Source organism: Vidua chalybeata, chromosome 5 (genome assembly GCF_026979565.1).
Source record: "Vidua chalybeata isolate OUT-0048 chromosome 5, bVidCha1 merged haplotype, whole genome shotgun sequence".
Taxonomy (NCBI): domain Eukaryota; kingdom Metazoa; phylum Chordata; class Aves; order Passeriformes; family Viduidae; genus Vidua; species Vidua chalybeata.
The window spans coordinates 32,658,736-32,681,821 of NC_071534.1; the positions used below are offsets into that span (position 1 = coordinate 32,658,736).

General features: G+C 36.6%; 1 protein-coding gene across 5 annotated transcripts in view; it reads right to left on the bottom strand.

The window, feature by feature from the left end:
- The window catches only part of TMTC2 (transmembrane O-mannosyltransferase targeting cadherins 2), a 238,626-nt gene that overhangs the window by 100,643 nt on the left and 114,897 nt on the right, over positions 1-23,086 (bottom strand). For all 5 annotated transcript variants that reach the window (XM_053942254.1, XM_053942257.1, XM_053942258.1 and 2 more), the window contains one exon: positions 948-1,776. In XM_053942254.1, coding sequence (XP_053798229.1) covers positions 948-1,776 — 829 coding nt within the window. The remainder of the gene's footprint in view (positions 1-947; positions 1,777-23,086) is intronic.

Here is a 23,086-nt window from a genome sequence, read left to right on the forward strand (position 1 = left end):
TTTCTTTTACAGACAGGCAAAGCAATCAACTAATCCCTTCTCACTTCTGATGAACTGTGAATAAGGAAGGCTTAGTCAATGTCTACATTGCACTCATAGGTGATATTTTAACCATTCTCATATAAACCTGCATTTGTGCCAGGAGCAGTACAGCCAGGCAGCATGGAGTTCAGGATCCAAGCTGGATCTGCCATACATTGAAACCACAGAGCTACAGCTAAACATTGATACTGATACCTAAACTGGCAGGTTTACTGCCTGTTTGGATATGTTTACACTAGCTGTGGTCACATCTCATTACAGCATAGATATAACCTTTGAGACGTGGCTGGGCAATGTTACAAATAGCTGATATTTACACATGAACAGCAAGGCATAAGTATTTGAAATAACTCTTTACAGTACTTGTAGGCAGGGGAAACTACAGTCATTTCCTAGGCTGAATTATACCTGACCTCATTTCTTCATTTTTATTATGTAGTATTGACGTTATTTGCATCAGATGAAATAAAGAAACAGCACTTCCCTGATGCTGTCCTTTACTATTTCTTACATTTTCTAATCAGAGAAAACAGAACATTTGGTAAACTCACAAAAAAATGTTCATTAGCATGCTATATACCAGATTCAAAATGGAAAAACACCAGGGTGGGCTCTATAATACTAATAATGCATCTTTGATTTCAAAACACATAACTAATACCACTGAAAAAGAAAGTATCCCCTTACCTTAGGGTCTCCTTTTCTCCATGTTAATGCCAAACCTGTAACACCTAATCAAAACATATTCCTGCTTTTCCCCGTGTTTTACTAATGCACATACCACTGCAACTTGAAATGACATTTCTTAAAGTATTCTCTTTAGATGTTGCTAGTAAAATCAGAGAATTCAAAGGCAAAGACAGACAGGAATATGTGAAGCATTCACCATAAAGAGCAAAAATTACCTTTAGCAGGGTTTACTTTTATCCCTGACCTATACAGCATCTCCTCATTCTGCCAGTCCCCATTCCTGACAACAGTCTTGAGTCCATAGAAAACAATTAATGCAACAGTGGAACAAAAAACCAAGTTCTTCAGAAAGCGCTTTTGGGCTTTGACATAAAGGGCCCTGACACCTACTGTAACCAGCAGGCAGAAGCCCATACTAGGAACATACAGCACACGCTCTGCTATTACAAAGCCAACATAGAAAAAAAGGTTTGTGGCAGGAACGAAGGGCACTATTAACAAAGAGAGAGACAGAATGACAATGTTCTTGGTTGAAGGAAGCTGCAGTTTCTGAATTTCATGCTTTTTTAGGCCATTCTCTTCTTTTGATGCAAAGCTTGACTTCACCTCCAGTGTCTTGTACTGCATCTCTGGGTGACAGATATGCCCATTAGCATTTTGCTTGCCATTCATTACAGTTTTCCCATTGAATTCTCTCTCATTGCTGGAGCCCTTCAAGCTAAAGTAGGCAAGGAGGAGGAGTCCTGCATAGAAGGCCACAGTGTGTAGATTCCTCCAGTCGCTGACTGCTTTTAGAAGAGGCACAGCATCCATAGACCAGTCAAAGCTGAGGGTATCTGGGCACAGCAACAGCCAGAGGTTCTTGGCTGGCAAGTAAAAGAAGGTCAGGGTACGTGTGAGAAAACTGTCTGAGTCAGCTGCTGGATTGTCAGAATTAGAAAAACTTGGGGGCTTGTTTCCCATCCAGTATAAGCGAACGCCCAGCAGTGCAGTTCCCCAGGAGGTCAATAAACCAATGCTGAAGAATAGGGTCAAATTCTTTCTCTGAAAGAAAAAAAAATAGCATAAATCAACACCAGGTATTTAGTTGTGTAAATTATACACAAAAAAGAACCAAGAAAATATCTGATAGAATTCTTTTTCAGTAATGGAAACAAGCACAATAGATCTCCAACTCTGACACTTGGATCGCACCACGTTGGGGTACATTGTTGACTACAGACTAAAGGAACTGTCTCTTTCATTTAAGCTCTACCAAGAATGTATCACAGTCAAGTCTTCAGATATTTTAGGGCTGTCAGCCCTTGCTTAAGATTTAGCTGTATAATGCTTTGGAAACTCTTATTTTAGAGGAATTCATGGAATCTTACATTAGTTCCTACATAATCTCCCAAATCCCTTCTCTGTTTCTAGCTGTGACCAAAACACGAGTTTGCCTTAGCTAAATTTAAAGTCTAAAGGATGTTCCAGATCCATTTTCCTTAATCAAAGTCTCTCCCAAGGCATTTCACTAAAGAACCAAATAAAATTTCCAAGATAGCAAGAGAGGAAAACAAATGGAGATTCCATATTTAGGTCTCCTAGCTCCTACCTATTAACTTGGAGCCTTCAGTTCTATCTACTACTGAAAGTCCCACTTCTTTTTCTATAAAACACAAGAAGTTTCACCCGAGTATGAGGAAGGGCTTCTTTACACTGAGAGTGGCAGAGCACTGGAACGGGCTGTGCAGGGATGTTGTGGAATCTCTGGAGACATTCAAAACCCACCTGGATTTGTTCCTGGACAGCCTCCTCTAGGTGACCCTGCCTTGGCAGGGGGATTTGATCTGGACGATCTCCAGAGGTCCCTTCCAGCCCTAATGATTCTGTGATTCTGTGATCTCAGAGCCAAACAGTACATTGGGGGTTTCTCCTCAAGTACACCATAATAAGCACTCTAAAACGTTTCACATCTTCATATGCATCTAAATAAAATTATAGGAAGCACGCAGCTCACTGTGCCTACCAATGTCATCATGCTAGCAACCTGAACTATCTGCACTTATTTATGGAGTAACTGAACATTTTCCAGCAGGAGCTGCTTCTTGGGTAAGTTCTGCTATTGATTACATGGGCACCTTAAATGAAAGCTGGTTTACACTACTCTCTCTATATGCAGAAGCAAAAATATATGGTTTTTTTATATTTCAATTTCTCAGACACCTTTTGTAAGGAAAGAAAGAAAACCTGTTTGCCAAATAGTTACAGATACAGATTAAAGTGCTTTGATTACCTTTTCCCCATTATTAAAAATAATTATTTGTCAATCATTTTTAATTTTATTAGGTTTGTTTTTTCCATCTCACACTACACATTTGTGAGATGATTATTCAATGTTTACTTAGTTGTTCAGAAGCAGTACCTCACAGTAGAATGTTTTATCTTACTTCTACAAAACAACTCATTTTTCTCCTTTGTGGGTGGGATCAACCCTTGATATCATGAATTACAGATGATTGTGTTGCTCCATTTTAGGGCAATTACTAATAGTTTTCTACAGTTTATTGATGTTCTACTAAAAAGTCACAGTCTAGTAATGATAATTTATAGTTTATCTTATAATGTATCAGGAAGAAATTTATACCTTTTCGCATTTCTACACAGTTCCTCCTTGTGAAGTTTAAAATATTAAACATCAGTCAGATTCATTCATTCAGTTATGCTATATTATGGAATTTAATGGAGGCATTAGTAGGGAACAAACAAATTTATAATGGAAACATTCATGCACTTGGATTGCAAACATGTAAAACACACTTTTTATACATAAAGTAAAGCCTGGGTCCAGATGTAATTTGCCATATTAATATCAGTTTTATTTAGTAGCTTTTTTACATTCTGAATAATCCACTATGTTTTGGTAATGTATCAATCAAAACCCTCATCCACACATCATGATAACTACTGGAAAGCCTATTAGAACAACTTTTATTTGTAAGCTGGGTAATACCTTATAACTCACTTCACATACAGTTTCATCTATGCCTGCCAAAACTATTTAAATGCTGTTAATATTATAAAGCTGTGTAAGCTGGTTATCACTGAAACTCCCAACTAAGTTTACATTTAGAATAAAAAGATTATTCAGATTTCATGGATTTACGTATATGTCCTCACAGTAAAACCTCATGTCCCTGGCTTAACTTGTCCTTTCATTCTCATCACAGTTTTCCTACATGAAATTTTTTCTGCCCACCCTTCTGGCTCAATAATTTTCAAACTCATTTCCTACAAACATACACATAAACAACTCTCAAATGTTAAGTGTGACCTATTTGCTTTCTCATATATCCTTCTTATGAATCTCTTATGAGGAGGCTGCTAAGACAGAAAGAAGCTGGGAAATGAAAGATGGTCTTTTTTTGTTTGAGTTAGAAATAGTCTTTTCTGGAAGGCTAGATACCATTTGAAGGATTAAGATAACCCAAATATTAAAGAAGTGAAACTTCATTAACAGATGAAAAGTGAGCTTCCATGGACTGATTAGGCTGCTTTTTTATTTTGTTAATAGTTAACAACTGGAAGAAAATCTCACTTTTCTGAAGTCCTAACCATTGAACTTTTCAATTAAATGCCAAGAAAGTTCACATTACAAAGTTCTGTGACAAAACCATGTAAGTGCAGATATGCTATTCCTTATGGATAATAGTGAAACCTACTAAAAATTTTCAGGTCTTCTTCATATGTTAACCAAATATTAACAAGAAGTTTGCCTCTTGCTCCTCTCCCAAAAATGTTAACAATCTGTAGCTCAGAGTTAATCAATCTTCACTGCTGGAGTAACTATTTGTAGGCCCTCTTTTAAGCTTTACATTTAAGGTCTGTAATATCTGGATCCTCATGCTTGTAGGTTTTACAAAGAACACAGATTATCCATATATAGGTTTGTGTGTCATGCTGTAACTATTTTTAAGCATTTTACATGTTTTTCAAATGAAATATCTAGGCACTCACTCATAGACTTCAGAGATAGCGGAGTAAGTTTACCATCCCAACATATCAATTTATTATGCTGTAAGGCACTCGTCAAATGGAGACTGAGCGCTGGTAGGTTCTTAAACTCAGTTAACTGACCACAGGAGTGAAGTGCAAATTTCCTGTTGCTTCCTTGGACACAAATAGTTTACATTCTTCCCCAGATTTCACACATGTATCTTTTCAATAGCCAGTAGCTTTACAACATTTTAAAATTAACTACAAGTTAAGTACAGTTACCAATAACCTGTATAACACTGACAGGCCATTGTGAATTTTCAGATTTCAGAGGAGGCTCTGTCTAGAGGCAAGAAAAATCTGTGCCTAACACTTAAACGTCTGTCACAACAATTAAAAGTAGGATGCTTTTTTCCTTTCTCTTTTTTTTTTCCTAGTTTTCAGTTTTCAAATCTCACAGACAGCATTGGCCTAGAAGGGAAAGACAAATTCATTCCCCTTTTTTTCCTCTCTCAACATTCATGATTTTAGCATAGCTTTTATCCCTCTGTGCTAATATAGTCACAGATAATGAGAAAGGTTTAGCATATATTTTGGCTTTACTTTCTTTAAGGCTTAGGAAGAAAATCATTCCAGCAATTTATTAAAATTAAATAATAAAGCCAGTCCCCCAGTAGATTCTGCCTGTAAAGGAAGTGCTTTCAAAATGAACTCTGCTCAGACAAGTACTTTCACTAGTAACTCTTCTGAACCTCCTGACAGCCTGTGCTACACTGATCTGATTGTGTACATTCGGTGAAGTCCACGAGCAGAAGAGATCCACTGTAATGCTTGGCAGTAAGGATTTGGATTATTATACTCATGAGTCCTAATCCAGCCCATCTGCCATACGCTTTGACATCCCCATAAATCCTCTAACCTTTCAAAAGTAGCCATTTTCATCTGAGGAAAAAAATGAGCAATTATTAAACATATCTCCTGCCTGCTAACAGGCAAGTACCACCACTGCAATTTTAGCCTTACTGACTGTAGAAACCTTTTTCATCACCCTACCAAAATCCATCTGCATGACCCACCTACACTGCACATTTCCCTTGCATTAAATCCTAATTCCTCACTTCATTATATTGCCCTTAAATAAGGCACTGCAGCAGATTTCTTAACTGGGCAGCCACTGCCAAAACTCAGTCATCACCTAAGCGGTATCCAAAGCATTTTCAAAAGACACTGTTCTTTTTACCTCACATTGTCCATTTCACAAGCAGAATTAAATATGACACATGACTGAGACAGTCCAGAAATCAAAATCATCACACACAAAATGTTATTCTTAGAACTCAGGAAATGCAGAGATGAAAGAAGATGTGTCATGAGGCATTACTCACAGGAATTTATTTTACAAATTAGAATTCCTTAAATATATGTGGGCTTGGAAACCAGGACTTCCAAAAGTAGTAAAATGCTGCCAGATCACTAGACTGACATTTTCCACAGTAGGTAGAGGTTCCTGGATAACAGATCTGCCAAGTTGGAGCCCAACTAAAATTCAAAAACATATCCCCACCAGGAATGAAGCTATTTGCTACAACCCCTGCTGGGTCACAGTACGGAGATGGAAGTGGCCTTTAACGCTGGTCACCTGCCCAGTTAGTTCCTGCTTGCATGACCACTAAATGAGGTTTACTCATTTTCACTGGTGATACAACAACTGACCTGAAGGTGTGTTTTTCCTCAGAGTTGGAACACTGTCAACAACTTGTCCAACATTGGGAACAACTGTGCATATTTAATGACATTTATTTCTAGTGTTAAGGCCCCACACAATTTTTCTCCAACAAGGAAGTCAGTGCATTCACAAAACAGCTAAAGATTATCTGTACATACTTTTATTGTAATTAGCCTGTAGCACAAGTTAAACAGTCCTTATTACTACTGACTTGCCTTACATTGATTTGAGTTATAAATACTGGCATTTAATATTGACAGTCTTACTCTAAAATCCTTCATTCTTCAATATGAATTTTTAAGTACTGAAACAAAAAAAAAAAAAAAAAAAAAAAAAAAAAAAAAAAAAAAAAAATCCAAAACCACAAAAACTCTAACCTCTCCACTGAAAACTAGTTATAAGGAGTACAGGGAAAAAAATAGACTGCATTAAGATCAGAAACTATATTAATGACTGGAGATAGTACAAGAACAGAAGAACTTGATACAGACAAGAGAACAAAGCCTTGGAGAAGTAGATAAAAGATGGAACTTAGGCAAACAGAAGTTATGCAAAACACAAGCAGGATGCCAGCTCAGCTCTGCAAAGCTGACAAAGCAAAACAAGGATATCACACTTACTCAAAAGTGGGGGTCAAGGAAACGCCACCTGAAAAGGACACCGGGCACTGAAGACCACTAAAGAAGACCCCAAAGAACCATAAAAGGACTTCTGATATGGGCTGTGACTATGTAAATAAAATAATACATATAGATCAAGTAAGTGGGGATAGCTAATGATTAGTGTGTATGACAATAATTCTGTTTACCTAACATTCAGGAAGTGTTGATTAGTGGAAGGATCCTCCAAATGCCCAGCACTTCAATAAAGAATGCCTGCTTTGTAATACTCAAATCTGTATTAGAAAGTTTATATTTGGCCAATTTCAGCATGCATATACAGCACCTTGATAAATCTGTTTTCATAATCAGTGCAAGGAAAGGCTTTCTCCAAGTCCACATAACTAAATGATGTGTGACAATAGTGATGTTATGGATATCTACCCAGAGTTACTCCATCTATCTGTAGCAGCAAGAACTTTACACAGATTAGAAAGCCATTGAGATCTGTGAATATTCTCAGTTCAGTCAGAAAGAAAAGGAGAAATTTCTACCAGGCTGGGCCTGGGAAAGAGTTCGAAAGGAATGTAAATAATTCATTATCTCTCTTGTTGTTCACATTGTTTATAGATATGTTCTGCCACTGTGTGTCATTCACAGCGCACCAATGGTGTGAGATGCTTTTACTTTAAGACCAATTAAATTGGTCTGCATGATGTTCTCTATAAAAAGAGTGGTGTATTTGAAATAAATCAGTTCTCTTCTCGGCTTCTGACTTAAGAGTCTCTTTCATTCCCATCCTGCCTCAACAGTGACAGGGACCAAAAGACATTCCTGGACCGCCAGACTGCTCAGGGATGCTGTCCAGCACCACTGTTACCACTGCACAGGTAGGCAGCTGATTGTCGTACCTGTATTTCATTTAACAAGTACTGTCTCATCCAGAGGTTTTACAATGAAGGAAGAGTGCTGCACTTTCCATGCTAGAAAAAACACTGACAGCTCACTGAACATGCAAGGATGTTCAAAATGTTTTTGAAATAACAGAGAAATGTTCAGAAAAATAAACTTGTATAAAAGGCAGCGGCAACACTGTTTGCTTAAAGGTCCACAAGAAAGAGAAGTGGAGCAAGTAATTGGCTCATCTTCAGAGAAGCATAAAGGATTATCACAGATCACAAGTAATTCTAATAAACCACTGCTAGAAAGGTAAACACAGTACTGAGGTTACAAATGAAAGCACATCCTCCAAGATACATGAAGTAATCCATCAATTCTTCTCAATACTAATAAATCCTAAAAGGATCTGGTTCCAGCACAGATCTTTCAGAAATAAAATAAGGAACTGGACAGAGCAACGTGACAGAGTAATTTGTTTAAGTTCAAAGGAAACCAAAGGAAGATTCCAGCTGTGTAAAATGGAATCATTTTCCTTCCACCACTGTCACATGGACTACAAGGAAGCAGGTCAGTCTCATAGATGAGTGGCACAGCTGAGCTGGGGAGCACAATTCAGCACTAAACCTGAGCAAATGGATCAGGAGGCCTGAAGAGCCCCAGTCCCACTGGGAACACAAAAGCTGTACCTGCTGTATAGCTGGCCCATCCTCTTGAGTAATAAATGAACATGAAAATGAGTACCAACAGCTAAGGCTCAGGATATAATTTATATCTCCTTCATCACATTAAGTAAATCTGACCTGACAATGCAATTTACTAAAGCTCTGCTGATTGGAATAGATAGACATGCAGTTTTTCTTAACAGTTTCTTTTCCTCTTCTATACAATGTACTGCCATGCTTAAGAAAAAAGAAACAAAGTATAAAATGGCTCCAAAGAGCACAGAAAGCAATCTTACCAACCTAACACAAAAAATTCTAATGGCACATTTCATGTTTCCTACATTAATAAGAGGGCAATAAAGGAAAATTAAAACCTATGAGATGGTTTAATATGCAGTGGGAGAAAAACACACAATGTTAGAATGTAAATAGACACATACTGACCAATGGATTTTATGAGTAAAAATGTCATTAAATTCCAGATTAAGCCTCTACCAATGACTAAGCAACTTTACCAACCCAGTAGAAAAATATCATCAGTAACCAATTTCTGCACATGGGATAAATAGCAAGTTTATGTTTGACAGAACAAGCTCTCTAGGTGCAACAGCTGTCAGCTGGAAAGCCATCAAGTTTACAGCAGTCAGTTTCTAGGATTCTAGAGTGGATCATGGATAACAACCAGCATCTTATGTGTGGGTTTTTTCATTTTTCACTTTGCCTACTGAAAAAAAAAATCAGGGTCTTTTGTTTTACTTGTACTTTTAAAATATGTCAAAAGAACAACCAGCAAAGTAGTCTTGAAACTATATTCCTAACAAAGAAAATACATTATAATTTTGAATGTTTAATTGTAATTCTTCTAGTAAAGCTTAAAAACCTACAGCATTTCAAAGAGAAACACAAGTAGTATTGGAAGTCCATGCAAAACACAGAACCTGCTTATTAACTCAGAAGGCTTACTATTAAGGCTCATTTAAGATCAAGTAGACACTTATTTCCTTAAAAAAATTTAAAGCTGATTTCAGTGCAGTTATTTTCAGATCTAGCAGTTTAACAAGATAAGGAAAAGATTGTTAAGTGACTCAGAACCTATCTGTGGGACAAATGGAATACAGGCAAGGTTGTAACTAAGAAAAAAAACTCACCTTCCTTCTACACCCACAAAATTCATTTATTTACAAGAAGGCACCATAGGATGGCCAAAAGACACTTCCAAGTAATTAAGTATTATGTTTGAAGACAGTACCCTTTAGGAGTTGGAATAAATTTCACAGTATCAGCCACTTACTGGCCATTTCTTTCAGATGAAGCGCTTATTATAAGTAGCAGCCTGAAGAACATCTCCCGCAGTCTGTATGCAATCTCTCTTTAATTATTCATTTTTCTATGCTCCACTAGGATCACAGTTCAAAAAATGGGAAGCACAAAGAACTGAAGAAGCTAAAGGCAACACAGCAATGACTAAGTCTTGGAAAGCCTTAACAGAAGTGACTTACAGTGAAAATGACACACCTTCAAGATTCAAAGTCCCACCAACAGCAGATGAAAGGTAATTCACAAAGAATGCTGACAAATAGTAGGTCACCACCATTGATGAAAAGCTTTGCTCCCAAGTGTACTGACAAGAACTTCTCCCAAACTCCTAGTCAAAACAAGCAGTCTGAAGCACACTTACATGCCTCTTTTCTCATCTAACCTAATCTTGCCTCCCACATAGGTAACCAAGTAGTTATGAAGCACTAGCAGTTAAATTCTGGATATATGTGCTTGAAAGTTCGAGGAGTAATACACTGGAGTAAAAAAAACAAAGAAAAGCCTCAACCAACCAAAAAAAACCCAAAACCAAAGAAGGAAACAAACAGCACCTCAAAAAAGAAATTCAATGAATAACCTTTGTAAGACCTGACCAGTAAGTACTGCAATCTTGAGAGGTAAGACTGAGAAAACTACCATTTTAATAAGAACTTAATTTGTTCCCCTTTTTCATTAGATTGCAAGCTTTTTAATAGAATTGGTTATGGTCAAAGACTAATTTAAAGAAGAGAGAGATTCGTGTTTTCTATGTTAATTACTGGGGAACGTTTTTGTATTCATTCCCTATGGAATACACTAAACAGAAATGAGAATGAAAATCTTTCAGAAAATGAATAGAGAAAACAAATTAAGCTTTTTGCAGCAAACAGTCTTGGCTAACTACACAAGTAATTACTGCTTAATGATAGCAAAGAGTGTCACAAAGATATCACAGGAGTAAAAATGCTCAAATATAAGAACATTTAGCCAATAATTAAAACTGCAGACACTTCAACGGAAAATTTCCTCAGAAGTAAGTTTGATAAAAGTAACAAAATACCTTTAATAGGATGTCCTCTACTTTGTTTCCCTATATGTGAAATATGAAGAAAACAATATAAAAAACATTGGTGTTAATTTCTTTCTCCCTTTATTCTGGGATCTTTTTAAGATGTATTTAAAAGGATATTTAAGCATAGCCTTTTAAAAATACAAAGTGCATTACTAGAGTCTGAATCAGAGACAGAGCAAAAAGTTAAGCATTTACTGACCTCCATATTACAAAACCTAATCTTCAATAATTCCAATAAAGAGAGATTAAAGATGGTGAAGCAGAATATGGATGACAAAACTTACTTCATGACATGGAATGTCATTACTCTCCATTAAGGTAATGTGAAGAAATGAGGCAGTTAGTAGTAATCTCCTGTGAACCAATACGAAGATACTTCTCAACTGTTAGGGAGTGAAGTACTTAAAAGAGGTCAGTTACTGGTACTGTAAGAGGTGTGCTGAAACCTCTTAACGGATCACACTGAACTTTGTTGAAAGCCTGCACAGTTATCTTGTTTAGCTTAAAAAAAAAAAAATCTTTAATATTTCCTGTGAGGTAGTGATCTGTGATCAAATAAGTCTACCTGTAAGACAATTCAGCTTCTCTGAAGGAAATGAAAAATTATATACTCTTTTAGAAGAAAGGAAGAAAATTATTTTTTCTTGAATATATTCAGTACCATTATCAAAACCTTTGTTTTAAATATATTTCTCATTTTTATAGACAAAATAGAAGAAGAGAAAGAAGTGCAAACAGAAATCACGTTGCCTGCATGTACTCATCCACATTTACATACACAAACACACAGAGTTAGCCTTGGTAATTCCTGGTTTGTCCAGGTCCAGTCCATTACAAACATGTTTTGGGCATCAAGAACATAAATGCAATGGTCTTTCCTTAGCACAGCTCTGGTGCAAACAGCCAGTTATTATTAAATTCATTCCAGTCTCACTAATGAGTGGAGCTTGGAAGTGCAGTATTTTTGAGCCATAAAGAGATGATTTATAATGAGAAGTCACTCAGTAGGAAAGCTAAAGTACAGCAGTTCTCTCTGCAAGTTATCATAACAGAAAGCTATTTAATGAGTGTGGGTTTCTTCAAGAATTCAAAAAAGGCAAGATTTGGAATAGGATATGTTACATTATGCAGACACTCACATCACTGAACATTGCTGCTAAGTAAAACCACCAAAAGAAAAATCCTCAAAGTTGTTCCTATCTTGACTTTTTGGCTTGTTTTTTAATAAGTTCTTTCAAAGATAAAACACCAATCTGTAGAGATTAGCAGACAGACATAATTCAGTATAAAAAGATTTAGTAAAGTTTAATTAACTAAACTAGGTTGCCTAAGGTCAGCCACTCCATAGAGCAAACAAGAAAAAAATGTGGCCTGAAGCAAGACATTGTTTGGCAAAGACTCCATGAAAGAGCAGAGAGGTACCCTTCCTCAGCAAGCTCAGGAGAGGCCTGAGCTACCCGCAGTTCCCTGCTCTGTACAGCACTCTCTCCTTCAGGGGAGCACTAAGGGTGCTGACAACTCAAATTCAGTTATACACAAATCTGAAGCCTCCCCTTAATCCACCTCCAGATCAAAGCTATATCCAGCCTCCAATAATGATTTAAAAATAAATACATTTTCAGTAAACTATATGCCATAATCTTTATACATATGATGGGGACATAAGGGCTTTGCATGCTAGAAAACATCCACCTTGGCTTTCAGATTAAATTATTGAGTTTTCTAAGGAATGATGACAGTGAGAAGGTGGGAAGACAGTGGAGCACAGTATGCCAGAATTCTTAAGATCAAAATGTAAGCATAACTGACTCAGGTTGCATTTTTCTAATGAGTAAATTTAGACTGTAGTTTCTTGACAATAGAAGAATTTAAACAGTAAAAGTTTGGGAACTTTTTTGTTTCTTTTTGCCAATTGTTTCCAGAGTAATCCATTCCTTGTGCAGAGTGACATTGTGTCAGCCCAGTGGAGGGAGCAGTGTATAAAAGAGGGAAGCTGAAGAAAGTGGTTAAATCTGTTAAGCCATGACTGCTACCAAAGATGCTGCCTATCAAAATGTGACTTCTAAGAATATCACTACAACAACTGCAATCTTCCATGCATGGTAAAAAAACATACACCCATCCCTGCTTCTTCAGCAAACTGAGACTTATAACAGAAATACTTATCTGAGAACAGTTATAACTGTAATACCTCAAGAAGTAACATTTTATTTTTCTAAGTCTTGAAAAATAAAGAAGCCCCACTGAACAGAAGATACACAGTCTACATTAAAACACGAAGTCCTTGAGCTATCATGCACAAAGAAGGATTACATGGCCACAAAATTCCCTCCAATTTGACAGTCTTAAATATTCATTCTATACCAGCTGCTTGTTTTCAGGGTCACTACACAGGTTACCTAGATGTCATGACAGTAAAAACTCAAATTTCTGAATCTTTCAGAAAGCTGTGACATATTTCCTTGCCCCTTGGAAGTATGCACATCTTCAGCTTCATGATAATCCTCAGATACTAGGATGCACTTCACTGCTGTGTTTGTCCGCACTTCAAACCATCTGCCCAACCCACAGATCCTTCATCAGCTCATCATTCTCCTGTCAAAAGCACCTTAAGTCTTCCTATGAAACCTCTGAAACTCTACCTCATAGATGGTAGTTACGCTCAAATCACTCCAGAAAGTGAAAATTCTTCAAAGTTTTGATGAAAGTACCATGACAAGATGCACCTTAACAGATCAAGATGATGCTTCTGTCACCTGCTCTGACACAGATATACTGAATGATACTAAGCAGATTGCTTAACCACCTTCTGTCTCCTTTTGCTCTAATCCTTCCATACTGCCTCTAAATTCAGATGCTGTATTCCTAACAGTAATAGGAATTTGTAATTATGCTTTCTATGGAATTTAAGAAGATTCTGCCCCTACATAAGTATTTATTATACAATAATTAAGCATTACAGACAGCAGTGAACTCTTTTACTGTGTGATCTGGAAATTGTCATCCAGCATGCCTCTGTTGCATATTTATACAGCCTAAGTAGCATCTGCCAATGACTTTATTTTCATCTTTCATTGCCCCTCACTCCTTTCTCTGTTTGCGTCTGCCAAATATTACTCTGAAATGCAATGGTGCTTTTCAAAAGCATGCCTACCATTTTATACCTAGTGTGCTGTAAAATCTAACATGATTGAACACTGCATCCTAGGAAGCCCATGTAAATATTCACAGACTCATGGAATAGCTTGGGTTGGAAGGAACCTTTAAAGGCAATCTAATTCAACACTCCTGCAATGAGTAGGGCCATCTTCAACTAGATCAGGTTGCTCAGAGCAGCAAAAAATTCAGAAGTTATTAGCCATTCATGTTCTTCTCAACTTTGCCAATCAATGAACAAAATACATTTCTTGACATTGCTTAGAGAAAAAAAATTAGAATAACCTTAAAATACTAGGAATAATCACACATTATGAATTTACCTGGCTAGCAGTATTCATTTTAGTGATGAAAAATCTGACTGAAAAGACTAACATTTTAAATTATGTACCTACAATTTTCATTAAAATTCCTTCTTGCCTACAGAAGTACATAAAAATCATTAACCAAAATATATTACAGGTCAGAAATAACAATTGCTATATTTTTCAGGAGTCTCTATGAAGGGACCTTGAAGTTTTTCCAGTTATTAAAAACTTCATCTTCCACACTTCATATATCTAAACAGAAACTAACCTCTAAAGATAACCCTGTAGTAGAATTTGTAGTTCTTTGAAACAAATTCTGTATTGTTGTCTGAGGTGATTTCTGAGGTTTATGTTTTTAATACTAAAATTATGAAAAATATTAAAATTATAAAAATATAATAATGATGAAAATCCATTTTTAATCATCTACCAGCTTAAAAGTATCAACATTCCAAGCCTTTGGAAGTGAAATGCCTTAAAGTAGAGGCTCCACAGAAACTATCACTTTGTCAAGGCTAGTCTCCAAGTTCCTCAGAAACCTTACTTGTCTTAATTTCACAAACAGAAGAATTAGGCAGTTGGACTTTTTTAGAAGACAATGTATTTTCCTTCCTTTTGCTCAGTAACTTTCCAGAATTAAGGAAAACCCTCCTTTTTTAAGAAGAAAACCAGAATATCCACATTTCAGTCTCTATGCATTATCTGTGACAGACTCCAGACTATACAGACATTCTCTTCCAGAGACTGCCACAAGTGCACATCATTTGAGTCCTTTGTTTTGGAGGAGACCTGCACTATGCCATCTCACTGACTAAGTATTTTAGTATCTATTTGAGCATATTCTCATCATGCATGGTTGGACAGGCTTTACAAACACTCTGCTCATAAACTGGTTAGCGTGTGCCTAAAAGGAGGTAAGGATGGTATCCAGGGATCCAGTTCAGCTGCAAGCAACAGATGAACATGATCTCAAGACACAACTTTTGGACTTTGGTAATGCAACAGTATAGAATCAATGCTGTCCCTACCTCCTCCTTTGCATCTTGGCCAAGGTTTACATACTTTCCACATACTACAAGTACAAACAAAGAGGAGTTTGAATCAAGAGTTAAATTATGAAGAACACCTCCTACTGCCTGCAACAGGCCTCCCTTGGACTAGAGCATTAACATCTGGGACTGACCTCACTTCAGTTAAAACCACAGTCAGTCTTTGAATCTTATCACAGAAATAAGTGGAAGGCTAGAAAACCCACTTCATTTTAATTTTTGTTACTTGCTTTCTGAAATCCCAGATTAAAGAGGTTTACAAGTCTTAAGCACTGGCCAAAACCATGATGACTACATGTATCAGTTTGGGTTGGGTTTTTTTCCTGTGAAAGCTGAGATTCTCACTGGGACAGATGTTACAAGTGTGTAGCTCACTGCTCACTGTCCACCATACGTGTATGTTTTGTTAAAGGGCTGTGGCTTGTCAAAAGAGCTCTGGGCTCCTTGTCTTACCAGGCAATTATGCACTGGTTCAACTGGATGTTGGGAAGGAGGAGGGAGCTTGCTCTCAGAGAGCACCAAACTGGGAATGCTGCTGCAGTGCAGGGCTCAACAGGGAAAGCTGTGGGAAGCAATGATCCACAAGGATGGAAACAGGAGGCTTGAGAAAAGGAGGGAACTACATCTCAGAGACAACTGAAGACTTTTCTAGAGACCTAAAGGAGACCACAAAAATCCAACAAGGGAAAAATAAGAGGCTTTTCCCTTTCAAGGATGACAGTAGACAAGGATTAAACCTGCTTTCAAACACAATTATTTGAACATACACCACCTAGCAAATCTGCTGTCTCTTTCATGAGTTTCTGGTTTATTTAAATATTTATATTAAAAACAACAAAAAAAACCCCACTAAACCCTAAAAAAGTTTTTAAGATTCTCAGTGCATTCTCTTTAATGGAAATATCTAGACAGGACATTGCTCAGAGCTCTGACATGGCATTACTGGCCTAAGATCTAAAGCAGAAAATGCTAAGAAAAGTGACACACAATTAGTAACTGCATGTAGCTCTTTCTCAAGATGCAAAGAGGTGCTTTCTTTTCTACTGTCAATAAACTATTCTTTCTACAGGGAGGTTCCTTTTTGTTCTAAAAATGCCAATGACCCTGACAGAAAGAAACCTCATCAAATAAAAGGCCAACTTATCTTTATGAGAGATTAGATTATTCAAATAGAAAAGATCAACCTGCATACAGCATTTTGAAACTAACAGCAAAAACCTTCAATTTCAAGCAAAATCAATGTAGGAGGAAATTTAACTCCACAGAGAGCAGAGATTAAAAAGCATGCCCAGAAATCTGGACTGCCTTGCCTGGGATCTAAGGTAGGATAGTCTTGGAAAGGTTTCCACATGCCCAGGACTGCAATGTCAGTGTGCAGATGCTGAGTACGCTTTTTCATGACCTGCCACTTTCCCACCAGATTCAATTATTGCTTTTTAATCAGTTTCTTAAAGGATAGGAACTTAATAACCAATTTTGACTATTATTTTGTCCAACTTTACAAAACAAACAAACAAACAAACAAACAAACAAAAAAAAAAAAAACCAAACTGAAATAAGTGTAACCAGAAAAATCTTTCATCAAATGTGGTTCAGGACATCAGCAGATTAGTTCTACAAACACAAGAGTGACAAGAGGGGCAGCTTCATGAGGGGGAAGGTGGTGAGACAGCAGAAATGTGCATTAAGACTCTTTAAGTTAATGTGGATGAGTAGAGAATAATGTGGGATGTCTAAGGATTTTGCAGGAATAAAGTTCTTTACTGGAAAGGAGCACTTAAGTAGAAAGTGATGAGGAGGAAGTGCTTGAGCTTTGTTTTTTGAATGCCTGTATTTTAGGCCAGTCTGTCTCTTGAATATTTCCCAATTATTTACAAAGCTAGACAGTAGTGGATTCACAAAAGGGTAGTATTTAACCTTTTCTGATGATGCAGCTACAATTGCTAGAACATTTGCTAACTTCTTAGAAGACATATTTTCTTTTATCCCACAATTGCAATTCATGTAGAATTTATATTTTAAAATGTTATTAACGCTAAGCATGCTGTCCCTCCTATAGCTATAGCCTAGAAAAGTGATAAAGAAAAGGTTTTCCTTCGTATGTTAAGATGCAGACTTCCAAATTCTGGAAAGAAATAAAAATCAAAAAATGCAGTATGGATAGCAAAAATTTCAGCATTGTTTATCATATGTTGTCTTTCTGTGACAACATACCTAGCAAATAGGAAAAGACTTGTGAAATTGAGAGCACGCTTTAAAGAAAAATACATTCAGATGAAGACTTATATAAGTATGGTTAGGAAAGGAAAAGAGGCAGCTAAGAGACACGTTATTCTTGAAATTTCATTTAACAAAGACTGCGTTCCAGACAAACCACTTTGACACCCTTGCACAAGCATGTTTCAGTGTCATCTAGGTAATGCTTAAGTTAACTTGCATCACTGCACAAGGATCTTTGTTTTCCTGCAAATATCCCTCTTCCAAACAAAAAAAGAAAGAAAAAAAAAAAACAGAGAACTGGCATATTGGTTTTTCTTCAGATCCATCAGTGTGTTGAAGCATAGAGAATTTGGGTTGTTCTTGAAATACTTGAGCTTTGATGTATTTATGTGAGGAATGTTAAAAATGTAACCCCTAAAACCCTTTATGCTGTGACTGAGTTCTTGATCTGGACAGATCCACATGACTGAGTACTTTAAATACTGCTCTTTCAAGTATAAACATATTAGGTGTCATTATGCAATCCCTCTGTTCAACTGTTTTGTGCCAGACATTAATGGAAGAGTTGAGACAAAGAAAAAAAAAAACAAAAGAAAAACAAAGGAAGACCATTTCAACTTGTTTTAATAAATGCATAGAGTATTGATTTCTGGAGAAAAGAAATTTTTAAAACCAAGTGAGGAACATATTTTGAAAAACGGTATGCTTTAAATTCTCTGAAACTTTAGTTGCCTCTGCTTTTATGTCTTTCCATAAAAGAAAAGACATTTGCAGTCCTGGACATGTCATTGTGGCTGTGTTTATAACAACTAAAAATGTGCGAGCTCTTTCCAAATTTTAATCAAAATTCTTCAAATTAAATAATTTGACAGGCTGACAATTCTCCATCCATCCCAAAACAGATAGGAGGAATAATTGTTTCCTTTGACTCAACAATGTGATTTGATACACTCTAAAAATCATAGTTAAATCATAATGACCCTGTTTTAAATCCTTCTGGCTTGAAGGTGTACCTTTCAAATATCTTTAGAACTACCAGACTAGCCAGGATATATCTGCTAAGTTATCTGCTAAGCCACTGAAAATCTCAGAAAAAAATAAATCTATAATCAAATATGCCTTTTTTCCTTTGCACAGTAACTGCATTTTGGATTGCAGACTGTGAGAGCATGCAAAATGAATATGCTCAGAAAAAAAAAACAAAACAACAACCCATCAGCAATTCCAAAACTCTGTTTATGAAATGAAAAACAAATGAACAGAAAATCCACCAAGAAGTTGCAAAAGCATCAAGTACACAGTTGGGGATCATTGTACACTGTATTAAATGTATGTACTAGATAATTCTGCAATAAAGTAATTCTTTTAACCCTATGTTCTTTTTTGATATTTAATTAATTTCCCTTCACATACCTAATAAAACTTTTTACCAGTAGTTTAACAGGTTTCTCAAAGGGCATTGCAAAACTTTTCAGGAAGGATATCCTGAAAAATAAGAAATGTCACCGAACAAAACATGGGTAGGATTAGGACAAAGTACTAAGACCTGTTGTCTTTCTTCTAGTTGAGCAAAAGCAGGATCTAAAAGCTTGCTCCAGCAAACTGCTCTTTCCCTCCTCACCCTCCCATGTCAGTCCCAGCTCTTCCGCTCGTGCCCACCTTGATTCTCAGTGCAATACAGATCCCTCTTCTCTCCTCACTCTTCCCACCAGCTGTCCCAGCTCAGATACTGAAGGCAGAGATAGCACACATACAGTGAATTGGCAGGAATTTGGCTGGATGAGCTACTAGAATAACTACTTAAGAGCTCTCCCATTCTTCTAGGCATACAATCTCCACAACACCTAAAGAGACTACAATTTTTTTTCATTGGTTTGGGGGTTTTTGGTGGTTTTATTTGGTTTTTTTACCATTGCAATTGTAAATTTATCTGGTTGAAGAAAACAATTGTTCTTTAGCTGACCACGATCATTTCCAACTGACAAAAACCATCAGCTTACACAAACTGATCCCCTTTTGTGAATTAACAACCTTCATTGTTTCATTAACATTAACTGCTTAGGGATAAGCCTGAAAGTTTCCAGCAAAGTCCAAAGAGGATTAAAACAGCTTTGAGAAATCCAAGCTTAGCTTTTGGGGTGGATAAACAAATGAAGAATGAAGGAAGCTACTTGGAGATATTTTTGGTTGGCTAATCATCTTTATGTTATCCGAAGTCAAAAGTTTCCCCTAAGCCTTCACTGGCCTGTACATCTGAATTGTAAAGAGACTGAAAAAAAAGTATTACTGGATATGTCTAATTGCTGTTTTCACAGCCATAACCACATCTTTTCAACAGTACTGCCCATAAAAAAGAAGATATTACGACCATGTGAGCAACTGAAAAATCAAAACTTTCCCAGTCATTCACCCAACATACAACTGATCTCAAAGTTACCCCACATTTCTCCACTGCATCTAGAAAATAAAACACATGGTGAAGAACATGAGGTAAGAACATTTTGTACAGTTAACCTATGCTTGATATGAAAACACTGGAAGTTACTGAATGTCCACAAGAGTTGTCTACTTTGCAAAGCAGCATCTCTCTGCTGAGAGATGACCAGCCAGCTGGTTCTCACAAGCCAAGCCTTCTGGGACAGTGCTGAGTCCACCTTTTTACCTAGACAGTTGCGCACATGGTACTTGGCCATGGAGCACTGTTCATAGACACTATGACAGACAATTCATACAATACTTTACCCTGGAAACAAAGCTAAAATAGGAATATGAGCCTGAAAAATGTAACATATATAGCTGGGAATGTAAAGCTTTTTTTAGGAATTAACTTAGCTTTTTTTACCTTCTCATGTCCATCTTGGATCCTGCTTTGTACAGCAATGGGCCAACTAGAAAGAGCTTGTACAAAACATGTCTGTCTTCCAAAAATTTATTGTAAGATCCTACTATCAAGGAAATACTTTCATGAATAACTTAAAGCAAAGGTAGACACGTTTTTTCCTACATCATATAACAAGCACTTTGTACACATTAAACAGTCTTGCGTGAAAACCTAGAGAAGATTAACAACTTTCAGAAATTATTTAGAAAGTGATTGTCTGACCCCACACAACTTTTCCACAATGATTGAAAACCATGAGTATGTGTTAGTTCCATTGCCAACACTGACATTCTTCTCTGTTGACCTATGAAATTAGACAACTTGTCCAATGGATTAATTGCATTAATTCCTAGATAAAGATGTCTAATGGGAATTCTGCCTGGTTTGACCATCATGGCTGAGCTGAGGCACTTCCATCAAGCTGTCAATCATTTCCTGATAGGCTTTCAGGATTCATGACCCTGCTGGGAAATGCTGGGTGGTACTTTATCAGGTGCAGCACTCATACAGAGAGCAGGAGGAGGGAAGCAGCAGGGGAGGCACTGGGCGAATTTGTGTAACCTGACCTTTTGCTTTGGGCACCTCCTTGGATTTTTGTCTTGTCCCAGGTGGCCAACAGCTATGTTATTTCACAGAAATCTTTTGTTAAGTATGTGTGAAATGTGGCACTGCAAATTCCTAATGGATTGCACATCTGGCATAACAGGCAGACATGGCCCATGTGAGGCCCCAGATCTGCAGAGCAGCAAGGACCTGTACAGGTGAAACAACCACCACTTTAAGAGAAAACCTTCACTGAGCCAAACTAACATAGCTGCAGCAAAGAGTGAACTGCTGATGAGTAACTGCAAGACTTGTTGACAGAATTATGGAGATAGAACAGATTCTCATAACGCTATAGTGGCCAGTGCAGCAGATAAAGCATGAATGAAGGAACTTACCCCTGAACAGCACAGATACAGATAATTTCCCAAAAAATATATATTTTATACATACATATATATATATATATATATATATATATATGCAAATCACATTTCTCCAAAGACTACGGTATTTCCAGTCTTTACACTGCTTTCTTCATGGTTATTGTAAATTATACAATTTGACAAAACTGACTAGAGTCTGATACAGTTAACCTACATAAAAGAAGGGGAAGATCTACTACTTAGTTTAACTGGCATTCCCCTTGAAGGAATGAAGGCTTAATGCAATCTGAAAGAGGGGGAGATGAGAAACATTACTAAACAACTCTTATAATAGAGTTTAATTTAGAGTGTAAAATTATAAATTGAAAAGTTTCAATTTTACCACTAGACAAAATTATCATATTCTGAAATTCTTGCAACACCAGGCCTTTCCTTGACACAAATTAATCTTCAAAATTTTAAGACCGAATATTCCCTGTATCTTTTTTTCTGATTAAGTCCTATTTGGAAAATTTCTCAGTAAAGAAAAAAGATATCTTCTAAAATTGCTGGTCTCTTATAAACTTTATAAAAGTTGAAACTTAAAACCCAATAGAGTACATCCTTCAAGAAAGAGGGATCTACACCATAAATGTAATTTACTTCCAAAAACATATAAATAACCTTATAGCAAACCAGCCTATAGAAATTAAGCTTTTTAGAGGATAGCTCTTGTGGAAATCATGGAAACACTCTACTATTATCATTCCTAATCCACAGAAAAAGAATCTAGACAGAATAATGAACTTGTCCAGGGTAATAATGGGTCAATGGTAGAAGCTGACAAAACCGGACATTCTTAAAAATCCTTCTCATCTTGCCAAAGCAGTTTAATGCATGTTGGCACATGGGAAATATTTTGACAGAGATAGTAAAGCAGAGAGGGAGAAAAGGCACATATTATCAGATTCCTCAGGGGAAAATCTACACTTTGTAGCACTACCCTGTGAGATAAAAATTCATTTTTCTGGTAATTTCTGTTATAACCAGCTACAAGAACCGCAGTCACATTATTTTGCCCTTTCCTCATCACATTTTTAGAATTGACAAAAGCTTCTATAACTATTAAGAAAACCAAGCCAAATTAAATACATTATTCCAAAATATTAAAGCATTTAAAAAACTGCTAGCCATTTTCAAGAAGCATTACCTGCAACTACTGCCAATTATTTTATTTTCAAATCAAAAAGAAACACGTTTTTTTGAAAGCTCTGAAGTAGCTTTAGAAAACCTATAAGGGATTGAGAACTTTGATCAAGTAGCCACAGAGAATATTCTGTCTTAAACATTACAAAGAAAGGAAAAAAGAGGGGGAAAAACAATTGCTAATTATCATCTTGGTAACATTTTTAAACAGACTGACAAAATTAAAGGATTAAGTGACCCTGTGTCAAACAAAAGATTAAGTATCACTCCTTTATATATACTCCTTTTTGTTTGACCCTGTGTCAAACAAAAGATTAAGTATCACTCCTTTATATAGTGATTCATAAATACTAGAAAACCTAAAGAACATTTTTAATAGCTCCTGTAAGTATTTGAAAC